Here is a 13,849-nt window from a genome sequence, read left to right as displayed (position 1 = left end):
GATGCGAACGCCGTGGGGCGGGAGGTGAGGTCGGCGACGGCACGAGATGCGAACGCGGCGGCGACGGCGGCAAGCGAGGTAGGCGGTGGCGTGAGATGAACGCGGCGGCAGCGGCGGCGGCGCGAGATGCGAGAGCCATGGTAGAGGAAGGCGAGGTCACGGCGGTGCCGAGAGGTGAGGTCGGCGACCAGGGCGGAAAAGGAGGCGATGGCGAGATGCGAGGCCCTTTTTTTTTCCTTTTTGTCCTTTTTATTTTTTTTTCTTTTTTTTCTCTATGTGGATTTGTAGTATATATATGAATTTGTGATTTGTTGGGTATTTTGTTGTTTGTAGTATATATGAATTTGATGGGGGTATACTCACCCTCTCTAAGTGAGAGGTGACCACACCTGCTCATCCACCTTACTCCTTTCAACCAAACAAAAAATTGGATCACCAAAACCACCTTCATTCCTCCAACCAAACAAGAAATTGAATCGTCATATCCATCCAACCAAATAAAAAACTGGATCGCCATATCCCACAAAATATGGACCGCCGCATCCCATCCACTCTTGACCATGAACCAAACACACCCTTAGAGTTGCATAATTTCTAAATTTTTACTCTCACGCGCATGTGTTGAAGCATGTGGTCCTAGGGGCATTATCGTCTTATTTTCAGTTTCTCTAGCAAATTTTCAGTTTCCTATAATGTCTTTTAGCCGTGATACGCCTTTTCGATGTGTATCAGTAAATTACACAAAATTGGATGTCCTATAGCAAAATTTGTCATAGTTTTATCACGTACAAAAACACAAGCTTCATCCTCAATAGAGTCACTATGTGAAAATAAGGTATGTTATGGTCCTTGTGATGTCCCAAAATGATGGTTCTTGTGAAAGAAAACAATGATTGGATGTCGATTGCCACTGCCACAATAACCTCACTAATCTTTCAGCCTAATCACATCATTACATGGTTCTTTAAATTCTCTTCATTTCTCAAGGCTTTAGCCTAGAGGAGATCCAACATTAAGGTAGGTTGCATCTCCTTTAACATGAGCTTCACCAATAAGTTATAATATACCACTATAATCCGTCCATTGTAACTATCACAAAACATGTGATGATCAACAACTTGGAGGTATGGCTAAATGGCTTGAGTCATTTGTTTGCTAATGGACACACAAGAATATTATTTCATGAGTTCGCAATCCCATTTCCTCTTGCACAGAATACTCCTTAGTACTTAATTTTTATTATTGATTGCTCGTCTTATTTTTGTTACATAGCCACCAAATTCCTAGCATAGATTGAGTTTTGGTCTAATATTAAAAGATGAGAGCTAAATAAGACTATTTCCCAATGACTTAAAAGGTTTTAAAAGTTGATAAAATTGCTAGGGTATAGTTTGTCAATATAATGTGAAAGGTATTGTGAAATGTACCATCACAGATCTATTTGACTAACATATCCTTATGTTTTTCCCTTTCTATTTTCTTCTTCATCACACTACTTATGTATCTAACTCTTTGCCTACTACTTGTTTTTCTTATCCTAGGATTCGTGGTCAGCTCCTCTTCTCGTTTTCCCTTCAACCCCCTCCCCCTTGTTTTTTTTATTCGTGGGGTCAACCACGTGCATAGATAAACTTGATCCGACAATTGGAGGTGGATAAGGTGGTGTTAGGAAGGCAAGTCACAACATTGATACCTGTGGTTAGCTCGAGTTGCGTCATAGGAGTCTTGAAGAGGTTGCTACGATACTAGAGCCTAGGAAAGAGGACAAGAAAGAAGACACAATTCGGTCAAATAAAGGCCACAACATATATCCGAAAATGTCATATTTGAATAACATGCATGAATGCTAAAACTTTATGATTACATATTATATACCTTCGTTTTCCAAGGTACAAGTCTAAACTTGTTTACTTACCAAACAAGTTTAGTTTATGCAATAGAAAAGTATCACATGCTGCTCAATTGTAACATGTTCCTACGCTACCAACTAACATAATAAACCAAAAATACAAAAAAAATCAGTTAAAGATTATAATACTATTTCCTCTGTTACAGATTATAAGGCATTATATCCCATCATGTGTTTTTTTATTATAAGATGTCCTATTCCAATTAAAATCACGCCAAATATCTTTATTCTAGAACTACCCTCCTGATTAAGATAGGAGCCAAAACATCTCTCATCTACCCAAGACTTATGTTGCGTCTTCCCAACTCATGTCTGTGTCTCCAAGACTCCCATCCTAGCTCCAACGTCCTTCAATCTTCTCCAAATCGCAGTACCAACTAGGGCACAACTAATTTGCCTCCTTTGCTAGGGACTCTTTGTCACGGTCAAGGAGTCCTGACGACAAGATCGTGTCTTTTCCTTCGTGACCGCATGACTGGTCAACTCCATCGCTTCGTCAAGGAGGTACCAACATGGGACGTCGTTTGATAGCGTGGCCCTCATTCCGCACGTAGGAGAACTCCCTCCATTTATCCGAGAGGACAGTACGTTGGTGGAGTATGCGGGCGCAACCCATCTCCGATGACGCTCAGGGAAGACATAGTGCTAGCGAAGTGTGTGGGGACAATCTGCGTGGGCTGTGGTGGCGCGTGAGCTGCTTTGCCAATGCCCCCGCAATGCGCGAACCGCTCTGTCCCCCATGACGTGTGTACTTCACAGCTCTGCCCCCCATGACGTGTGTACTTCACAACTCTGCCCCGCAATGCCTGTATTCTATCCTCTCACCGCAATGCATGTTTTCTATCCCCTCACCTACGTACTTCCTGCTTCCTCCGCGCCGTGTAGAGGATGAGAAATGACACATAATCATGGGCAGAGAGGGAAATTTAAGACCTTTCTTAATCCTTAATTTAAATTTCAATGCTCATAACAACTTATAATCTATAACCAATGAAAATAGTATACAATATAATATAATAACATATACAAAACTTAACGCACACAATAATAGGGTATGCTGTCTGTTTTCGAATCTATATGAAAAAATAATTTTGTACAACACGAGCTATCAGTATCAAACAAAAAGAAATATATACATGACAATTAAAATACATAAATCTAAAAGAAACAATTGAAATTCATATCGGCCTTGTTTTAAGCGGAGGCGGTGAAACGAGAAGATAGAAATTCAGAGCTCTTCTCACCTTTTCCTGCTTGACGGTTCGACCTCGCTTGCTTCACGCTTTCAGCCAAAAACACACTACAGCGGTGGCGGCGCGACTGCCGACTTGGCGATCATCGGCAAAAGCACCAAACCCAAATCAACCCCCCTCCTGCCCTCCTCCCCTTAAACCCTACCGTACTCCTCTCCTTCCCCATCGGCGAGCTCCCCTAACCAAAAACCCCACCGCGAATGGACGACGCGGCGGAGCGGAGGCGGCGGCAGCAGCAGCAGCCAGGCGCCGCCCACCCCGCGCGCCGCAAGGTCGTGGAGGAGCCCTTCGACCCCTCCCCTCCCCCCGCCGCTGCCGTGGCGCCGCCTTCCTCCCGCCTCGTCGGCGCCATCGTCGAGAAGGGCTTCTCCTCCGGCGCGGCCGCCGCCGCGCCCTCCTCCGCCCCGAGTCCCACCGTCCTCCCCTTCCCCGTCGCCCGCCACCGCTCCCACGGCCCCGTAAGCCGCCTCCGCCGTCCTCTATCTCGGAACCCTAGGTTTGATGTGGTGCTTTGGTTTTGTACTCCCTGACTGACTATCTGCTCTTCCGCAGCACTGGAAACCGGCGGCGAGGGATGCTGCCAAGGCGGAGGGTGAGGGCGAGGAGGAGGAAGGGATGGATGTGGACGAGACGGACTACCAGCCCGTGGCCGCGGCAGCTGGGCCCGTGAAGAGGAAGGAGAAGAAGGGCATGGATTTCAGCAGGTGGCGGGAGTTCGTCGCAGACGATGCGCCCCCGAAGCGAAGGCAGGCAAAGCCGTTGCAGCCGAAGAAACAGACTGCACAGAAAATTGACGCCGGGGTCGTGGCTGCAACGGCTGGTGGCGGCGCACAGGAGAAGCGCTCCAGGGGAATTGGTATGCAGCTGGAAATTGGAAATGGTAAGGAAGAATTGGGTGGAGCTGGTTTGATGTCTGATGTGGTGCCAAGGAAGCCGATGAAACATGTTGATGCTAGAGATGATGTGAGAAATGTGGAATTGCAAGGAGAGGGTATGGAATTGGATAGCGGGGAACCATCTCTTACCGCAGAGATTAATGCAGAGAACATGGCTAGGCTGGCAGGGATGTCAGCTGGGGAGATTGCAGAGGCACAGGCAGAGATCCTGAATAGGATGGACCCGGCATTGGTGGAGATGCTGAAACGACGGGGAAAGGAGAAGTCTGGGAGAAGGAAAGATGGGGGAAAGGGCAAGGGTGGGGAGATTTCAGGCCCAGGGAAGATCTCGAAGGCTATGCCTGGAGAATGGTTGTCAGCTGGTGAGCATAGTGGACACTCTTGGAAGGCATGGAGTGAGAGAGTAGAGCGGATCAGGTCTTGTAGGTTCACATTGGAAGGAGATATTTTGGGGTTTCAATCTTGTCAGGAGCAACAACATGGTAAATCATTTTTCTTTGCTCTTGTGTTGCTTTTAGCTTCTAGTGTTCTGGTACCCGTTACATGTCAACCTGGCTTTCCCACTTACAGGCAAGAAAGTACATGTGGAAACTGTAGGTGAGCGTGATTTTCTTCGAACGGAGGGAGATCCCACAGCTGTTGGGTACACAATTAATGAAGCAGTGGCACTTAGCAGGAGCATGGTTTGTTACTTTCTTTTGTTGTTCAGGGTGAAAAATGGACTTTACCCAATGCAATACAACATCTAGTTTCTCTTTAGTATTTTTAGAGATATTAACCTTTGCATGTGAATGGATTTTGTTGTGTTTTATTTTTTTTAAATCTCATATCATACATAACTGAGATACACCATCATCGCTTAATGTTTTTCTTACATCATTTCTAAAGTGCGCCTCCAAAATATTACAAGATAAATAAATGTAATGATTCAGTTTTTACGTTCAAACCATAGGTTCCTGGACAGCGCGTGCTTGCGCTTCAGCTCCTTGCTTCGATTCTTAATAGGGCCTTGCAGAACCTACATAAGACGGATCTAATTGATAACATTAAAGAATCGAATGGTGATGACAAGTTTAATGACTGGCAAGCGGTTTGGGCGTATGCCATCGGACCTGAACCTGAGTTGGTTCTCTCTCTAAGGTAAACTGGTTGTTTTCAAACTATAATAATAATTTTAATTTGGATTTGCTTATTCCATGCAAGAGTTTATTAGTTACCAAAGTGAAGAGTACTTAACTGAAATATACTGGACAATTCTATCAAGACTAAATAATCAAGTAACCTTAACACATGCTTTAGTGTCTGCACCTATGCTTAAAATTGTATGCCTGAAAATTTGGGCTGCCACATCTTGTATTTTAGTCATGAATTCATGACAGCAGGCAAGCATTAACAGCATAAGGTCATCTTGTCCATTAGCTATCAGTTAGCACTTGTAAGAAGATGTATCCAGTTAACTTAGGCCATGTCTTCCCCGCAAAAAAAAAAAATCTTAGGCCATGTCTACTGTAGGTGAAGCTAAGCTTGTCACATCACAGCCATGTGATACACAGGGTGGATAATTTTTCTTCTCTAGTGTGCTAGCATCGATTTTAGTTTTTGAGTGGACCCCACTAGAAATTTTAAAAACTGGCTTTCCTAGTGTATGCAAATAAAACATTTTGCTTCGCATCAAACCATCTATATGCATCGATTTTGTTCCTAGCATCTCCTCTTCTAGTGCCTAGAATCAATACTAAGCCTTCAAATCCGCTTGCTAGCATCGGTCATGGCGTGCACTAGACATGTCCTTATTGTCTTTCTTTTTGCAGTCACGTTGGCTGTTTCATGTATAATAAGTTAGGAAAATTCCATCTATAGCACAAAGTTTTCATAGGTACCAATAAATACCACAAATTTTTCAACCCTTCCAGAAATACCACACTGTGACACCACACATGCCAAAAATACCACAAAATTTTACAGAACTGAACGTATGACAAATTGAGCTATTACCATGGACAAAATTGCCCCTGGCCTTTCTTCAATCTGCATTCAGTAGTCTCCCTGTGATTCCACTCGTCTCCTCTCTCTCTCTCTCTCTCTCTCTCTCTCGGCGAGATGAAGTGAAGCTGGTGGCCACGAATTCTGGCGATGAAGCATGGTTCTACCTACAGTCCGTCCTCGAGGACTAGCGACCGCCGCCAGCCGCGGAGGCCGCCAGCACCGAGGCCGCTTAGGCGTTGGCTCTCGAGGTGAAGTCTTCCGCACTCCTCCCGTAACCGATGAAGGTCTGGCAACCATGGCCATGCCTCTGACCTGCTCTAGCGGGATCCAATCACTTGGTCTCACGGGTCTCGCTGATGCTCTTATTGCCGGCGGCCATTGCAACATCCACACATGCATCCGAATCATATGTCCCCAAATCCGAACGCCTAAATCCATTTCCTCCTTGTGTTATTCTCTTGGCCACAGAAAACACCTCGTTTTGGCAGGATTTGCTGCGAATCAAGCCAAATAATCCATTGCCTTAGTGGCAATCTGGGCATTTTCCTTGTAAAATGGCACTGTTCATCCCCGTCTTGTTCTGTTCTGAGTTGTGGTATTTCTGAATGGGTGGAAAAATCCGTGGTATTTTTAGGTACCAGTGAAAACTTTGTGCTATAGATGGAATTTTCCCTAATAAGTTATATTCTAAGAAAACTGCGATGCGACCTAATTAACTGTTTTCTATAGTTTTTTTTATTTAGTTCACTCATATGCCATCTAATTAGTCTCTTTGCTTATATGAGTTAATTGCACCAGTGTTAGACCTTAAAATGGCCTATGCTTTTTTCATTGTTTATTCTACTTATGTGTCATCACTAACTGGAATATCTGCAGGATGTCATTGGATGATAACCATGATTCTGTAGTTTTGAATTGTGCTAAAGTTATCAATGCTATGCTGAGCTATGAAATGAATGAGATGTATTTCGATGTTTTAGAGGTAACTTTACTAATTTATCTTCTAATTTATTTTCATTGAGAACTTTATCCTTAAATGGCTGATTTTCAACATTACAGAAAGTAGTATATCAAGGGAAGGATATCTGTACAGCTCCTGTTTTCCGTAGCAAACCTGATCAGAATGGGGGTTTTCTTGAAGGAGGTTTCTGGAAATACAACACAAAACCATCCAATATACTCCCACATTATGGTGAGAATGATGAGGAAGAAGGTGATGAGAAACATACCATTCAAGATGATGTGGTTGTGTCAGGTCAAGATGTTGCTGCTGGTCTTGTTAGAATGGGAATACTTCCACGGATCTGCTTCCTTTTGGAGGTGAGGGTCTGACCATCTGCTCTCCCTCATCCCCTATCTGCCATGTTTCTTCCAGAATCCCATTGCCATGCATGCACAATATGGGTGCATTAGGTCATCTTTTGGTTACTATATCCGTGAATTGTCTGGTTCCTAGATGTTCAATCCTGTCTAGTACTTGCCATCCATCCTTGAAATGGCAGTGAAATGCCTCCTTACCTGGTTGCCACATCACTTGTTTTCACCAGGAAATCTGGTTTGCAGCAGAATTTGTGGCTGGCTTTGATTGTTCTTTTACCATCGGAAAATTACAATTTTGATATTCAACAACCAAACTATGATAAATTGTGTATAACCTTTCATTCTTAGCAATATTATTTATTTCCTGAAGCTATGGGCCTTATCCATTTGCAGTTTTAAGTATTTTGTAGTTCTATGATATCATGTCATCTGATACCCGTAATCTTTCAAACTTCTTATCTGGTTATTGGACTATCTCGTAGATTGTTCTGTTCATCCTTGGTGCTCTTGCTTGTTGACTCTTTGTTTTATAGTGATAGCTTTATATTGCAGTTCTATTACTTCACTAGTAAACATCATTTGAGCTAGTTGGCTCTTCTTTTTATTTATGTTTTCATTTCCTATTCTACGAGAAAGTGATGGTCATGATTACGGATCTTAATGGTCAAGTTTTTGTTGATTCAGATGGACCCACATCCAATTCTAGAAGATAATCTTGTTTCAATTCTTTTGGGATTAGCGAGACACTCTCCACAATCTGCTGATGCTATCTTGAACTGTCCAAGGCTCGTTCAAAGTGTTGTTAAGTTGTTAGTCAAGCAAGGATCAATGGAAATTCACTCCTCGCAAATTAAAGGAGTCAATCTCTTGAAGGTAACTTCTGGTGATATAAACAATCTTTTATTATAGGAGTATGCTGATTTTGTGTAGTTTTTGAAGCTGCAGATTATTTATTATATAGTTTTTCTTCTATATCATTGGTTGATAATAACTTGATCTAGTTATCCTTCAGAAGGATTCCTTCTGCCAGTAATACCACTTGCAATTGCTGATTGTACATCTGAAATGGTTTCCTTTTGTTGGTAATTAGCTACCAACAGCATCATTATGAGTTTTTTTTTTGTTTGCTGCTTCTGATATCTTAACACATAGCAATTGTATTAGCACCATAGTCATAAGATTGAATGTTCAGATTATGCTAAAAAAATTCATTACTTCTATTTCTAAATTTGTCAAAGAATTTTTTTTTTTCACTAGCATCTAATTTCTTATTCCTTTTGCCTAGGTTTTGTCCAAGTACAACAGGCAAACATGCTTCAATTTTGTGAACAATGGAGTTTTTCATCAGGCTATGTGGCACTGGTACAGAAAAGCCTATACTCTCGAGGATTGGATAAGATCCGGAAAGGAACCCTGCAAGCTTACTTCAGCATTAATGGTTGAGCAGCTGCGGTTTTGGAGGACCTGTATCTCTTACGGGTTTTGTATAACGCATTTCACAGATTTCTTTCCTATTTTATGCCTGTGGCTTAGCCCTCCGATGTTTCAGAAGCTAAGTGAAAGCAATGTTGTAGCTGAATTTAGTTCCATTGCGACAGAGAGTTATCTTGTATTAGGAGCTCTGGCTCAAAGGCTTCCACTTCTTCATTCAGTTGAGCAGCTTAGCAAGCAAGACATGGGACTTTCTGGTATCCAAGTTGAGACATGGTCGTGGAGCCATGCAGTTCCAATGGTAGATTTGGCGCTGTCTTGGCTATGCCTGAATGATATTCCTTATGTGTGTTCGCTAATCAGTGGGCAAAGTAAGAATATACTAGAGGGAAGCTACTTTGCTTTGGTTATTTCTTCTGTGCTAGGCATGCTCGATTCAATACTAGAAAGGATATCTCCAGATAGTACACATGATGGTAAAAGTTACTGCTTGCCTTGGATACCTGACTTTGTACCCAAAATTGGCCTGGGAGTTATTACTAATGGATTTTTCAACTTCTTGGATGATAATGCTGTTGAACTTGAGCAACATACATCTTTCCATGGTTCATCGTTGGTGCAGGGCCTTTTTCATTTGAGATCCCAGGGTAATGTTGACACATCATTGTGTTCAATTAGCTGCTTCCAAAGGTTATTGCAGCTATCTTGCTCTATTGACAGAGTAATCCAGAACGCCACAACAAATTGTACAGAGCATCTCAAAGAATCAAAAACAGGGATAGCTGGCAGGATACTAGAACAAGGTATTTGCAGTTTCTGGCGTAATAACTTGTTGGACATGCTAACTTCATTGTTGCCAATGATTTCCTCACAGTGGTCCATATTACAAAACATAGAGATGTTTGGTAGAGGAGGACCAGCACCTGGTGTTGGTTTAGGTTGGGGAGCATATGGTGGAGGGTTTTGGTCTTTGAATTTCCTTCTTGCACAATTGGATTCACATTTTGTTCTAGAATTGATGAAAATTTTGTCCACGGGGCCAGAAGGCCTTGTCATTGTCAATAAAAGTGTGAATCCAATTGTGCAAGAAGGAAATAATGTGACTGATTCAGTTGCCATCACTTCAGAGAGAATCAGTTCTGTCCTCAGTGTATCTTTGATGGCAGGACCTGGGCAGATATCTACACTAGAGAAAGCCTTCGATATCCTCTTCCACCCTTCTGTTCTGAAGTTTCTCAAATCTTCAGTACTAGACTCACACATGAAATTAGCAAAAGCTTTTGAATGGGACATAACTGAAGATGAGTATCTCCATTTTAGCAGTGTACTGAATTCACATTTCAGATCCAGATGGTTGGTCATCAAGAAGAAGCATTCAGATGAATTTACAAGAAATAACAATGGCACAAATGTGCCAAAAATACCAGAGACATTGGAGACGATTCAAGAAGAAACAGAGTTAGCAGAAGCTGTAAATCCACCTTGCAGTGTGTTAGCTGTAGAGTGGGCACACCAGAGATTGCCCCTTCCTGTGCACTGGATTCTAAGTGCAGTCTGTTGCATTGATGATCCAAAAGCCAACCTATCAACCAGTTATGCTGTTGATGTTTCAAAAGCTGGTCTCTTCTTTCTTTTAGGTCTGGAAGCCATTTCAGCGGCTCCATGTCTTCATGCTCCTTTGGTTTGGAAGATGCATGCACTTTCTGCCTCTATCCGCAGTAGCATGGATTTGCTTCTAGAAGACAGAAGTAGGGATATTTTTCATGCTTTGCAAGAACTGTATGGCCTGCATTTGGATAGATTATGCCATAAATATGACAGTGCTCACTCTGTCAAGAAAGAAGGATCAGCCTCTGTGGACGAAGAAAAGGTGACCAGGACTGAAGTTCTCAGATTTCAGGAGAAAATCCATGCAAGCTATACTACTTTTGTTGAGAGCCTTATTGAGCAATTTGCAGCTGTCTCATATGGTGATGTTCTTTTTGGTCGACAAGTAGCCATTTATTTGCACCGGAGTGGTGAACCCACAATTCGGCTTGCGGCCTGGAACGCTCTGTCTAATGCTTATGTGCTTGAACTGTTACCTCCACCAGATAAATGCGTCGGTGATGTTCAAGGGTACTTGGAGCCTCTTGAGGTATTGTCTCTTTAGTTTCTTGTATGCTTGTCTTTTGGTTGGCATTTTGTAGTAACAATGTAAATTTGGGTCTAGAAGTTTGCTTTATACTACTGCTTTTGGGGTTGCACATTACATAGAGTATGCAAAGAATAAACAATGCATGCTATTTTTCTTAACTATTTGATTTCGGTACATACATGAGCACATGCCATGATTCTTTGTAAGCATGTTCCCACCTGCTTGTACTTTGTTGCATCTGTGTGATAAAACAGTTTCAAATTTTCTGATTATTATTTTCACAATAATTTTGTAGGATGACGAAGGAATTTTGGAGTCTTATGCCAAATCATGGACTTCTGGTGCCCTTGACAAAGCTTTTCAGCGGGATGCAATGTCTTTCACAGTAGCAAGGCATCACCTTTCTGGCTTCGTCTTCCAGTGCAGCGGTTCTGGCAAAGTGCGGAATAAGCTGGTTAAATCGCTTATCCGGTGCTATGCCCAGAAGCGCCATCACGAGGTAAATTCCCTCATGCTTTCCAGAATATTAGTGGTCTCTCCATGTGTTACTAGTATATATTTAATAATAAATCATGAGCCATCCTTGATGTTTGGAAAATTCTATACCACAGGATATGCTCAAGGGTTTTGTTCTACAAGGCATCGCGCAAGATTCACAACGTAATGATGAAGTTAGCCGACGATTTGAAATCATGAGGGATGCTTGTGAGATGAATTCTTCTCTTTTAGCTGAGGTTGAGAGACTGAAGACATCCATTGATAGATAAATGGCCCCAAAAGCATTTCACATGCACTCAGAGAAGGCACAATTTTTTTGGTGATTGTAAATAACATGTGTCAATGACAGATGGCTAGAGAATAGTTGCATTGTTCGAGTTTACTTTGCATTACAAACCAACCAAAGGAAAACATCAGTGTGTGTAGGCGTGCTCCCGGTTGTGGCTTGTGGGTTACACTTTAAAGGGCAATGAAACATAGACTGGTGTTACAGAGATGCTAACTCCAACCTTATGCTCCAGTATCCAACATTTCTTCCTCTCTTGTGTTCTTGAAAGAAGACATTTATTCATGGTGTTTATCTGTTAGCATGCCCATCTCATTTCATTCTGTTTGTATATACATGCTAACTCATTATCTAAAAAGAATTACACTCCCTCCGTTTCTAAATGTTTGACACTGTTGATTTTTTAGCACATATTTGACCGTTCGTCTTATTCAGAAATTTCGTGAAATATATAAAACTATATGTGTACATGAAAGTATATTTAACAATGAATCAAATGATAGGAAAAGAATTAATGATTACTTATTTTTTTTAAAAAAAAGATGAATCGTCAAACATGTTTAAAAAAGTCAATGACATCAAATAGGGAGTACATGCTAAATTGCATACATCGGTAACAGAATGCATCATACGTTTTTCTGTACAAGTTTATTCATGAGAGGAACGAGTTATGTGATGCAAGTTACGTAGAACTATCAAAGCATGGATACGTGCCAGCACTATACCTGTTTCTTTGCAAAAGAAAAGAAATAAATTGCCGTTATCACTTGCCGCATGTATCTCCGGCTGTCACTGCCAGTCTGCCCTGGAGCTTTACGAGCTGTTTAGTTGCTACCCTGAGCAACATGCCTGAAATTTCTGTGTGCCTGAGTGGCATATGAGAAGACAATGGATCTAGCCTGGTCAGGCAGCCGGAGTATATGCTTGTTGATTGGTTATTGCTGCCTGAGCAACAAATCTGCAGCCATTTTAAACCATACCATTGTTTGGTAAATTGATAAATATATTTAGATGTATTTAGTTTGTTATTAAATATTGGTCATGGCTACAGAATTTGATAACATCATATTTAGCCAATCTTACCAAAAACTTGTTAATGTTGCTAATTTACTAAATTTTTTTGGCAATGCCAAATTTTTGAAAAGGTTAAAGGTGGCTATAAAGTGAACAATCCCGCAACTACGGCTTTGATCATTGTACAGCTAAATGAAGTATTAATGGGACGTCACAAATCTTGGCACAAGTTGCATCTGAACCTCCAACTAAGATCCATATATTACTCTAACCTCCCATGCACAAGCACAAAATCTTGCGTACATAACGAGGATTGAAATCTTGAAAGAAAAAGCAGGAAAAAAAAAAGAGAACGCAACGGATGGAACGTATCCTATACACACAAGCTTTCCGTGCACACTCCATACACACCAACTAGAAAATATCACAAAAAATCTACAAACAATTGGACGCATACTTCCAATAATATTACATATATGTGTAAAATCTTATATCCAAATTCATTATATTTTAGCCGCAACAAAAAAGACAAAATTCTGACAGATTTTTGAATTTTGTCTTTTCCGTCACGACTAAAATATAATAAATTTGGATATGATACTTTGCATATATGTGTAATACTATTATAAGTAAATATTCAATTTTTTGTGACATTTGCTAATTGGTGTGCACGGAAAGCTTGTGTGCATAGGATATAGAGTCAAATAAATCCTAAATCCATGCATCCAGAAGCACAACCTTCTCGGGTAGCGACCAAACAGACCCTTACAAACCAATGTCCCAGTAAATACTTTTTTTTGGGGGGGGGGGGGGGGGGGGGGGGGGCAACCTAGATCTGCGGTTATCACCGTTCTAAGCTTTAGAGCAAGTACAATAGTACTTAACTACAAAATTATTTCTCCTAGGATACAAGCTCAAATAATGAAAGGAGGGGAGACTTTTTATTTTTAAGGGGATTTCTATTTGGTGCGCATGCAAGCTGGCACCCCTCCCGTGCCTTTTCATTTTTTTCGCGATTTTCTCCGATTTTGGCACCCTCTCCCGTAGATGCGTTTTTTCCTTTTTCTTTTTTTGTCTGATTTTTTTAATCTTCAGCACATGTTTTCAAATCTTGACTTG

At 41.5% G+C, this 13,849-nt stretch overlaps 1 protein-coding gene across 1 annotated transcript; it reads left to right on the top strand.

Annotated features, from left to right (window-relative positions):
• Nucleotides 1-3,156: 3,156 nt before the first annotated feature.
• LOC127776548 (transcriptional elongation regulator MINIYO) lies at nt 3,157-12,008 on the top strand. Its single transcript, XM_052302960.1, has 10 exons — nt 3,157-3,620; nt 3,715-4,540; nt 4,629-4,741; nt 5,011-5,198; nt 6,921-7,026; nt 7,104-7,364; nt 8,049-8,237; nt 8,650-10,932; nt 11,228-11,431; nt 11,544-12,008. The coding sequence occupies exons 1-10, from the start codon at nt 3,363-3,365 to the stop codon at nt 11,697-11,699; spliced, it is 4,584 nt and encodes a 1,527-aa protein (XP_052158920.1). The 5' UTR covers nt 3,157-3,362; the 3' UTR covers nt 11,700-12,008.
• Nucleotides 12,009-13,849: the final 1,841 nt, after the last annotated feature.

This window comes from Oryza glaberrima, chromosome 6 (genome assembly GCF_000147395.1).
Source record: "Oryza glaberrima chromosome 6, OglaRS2, whole genome shotgun sequence".
NCBI classification, from domain to species: Eukaryota; Viridiplantae; Streptophyta; class Magnoliopsida; order Poales; family Poaceae; genus Oryza; species Oryza glaberrima.
Note: the sequence above shows the minus strand (reverse complement) of the source record. Positions and strands in the feature narration are given on the sequence as shown.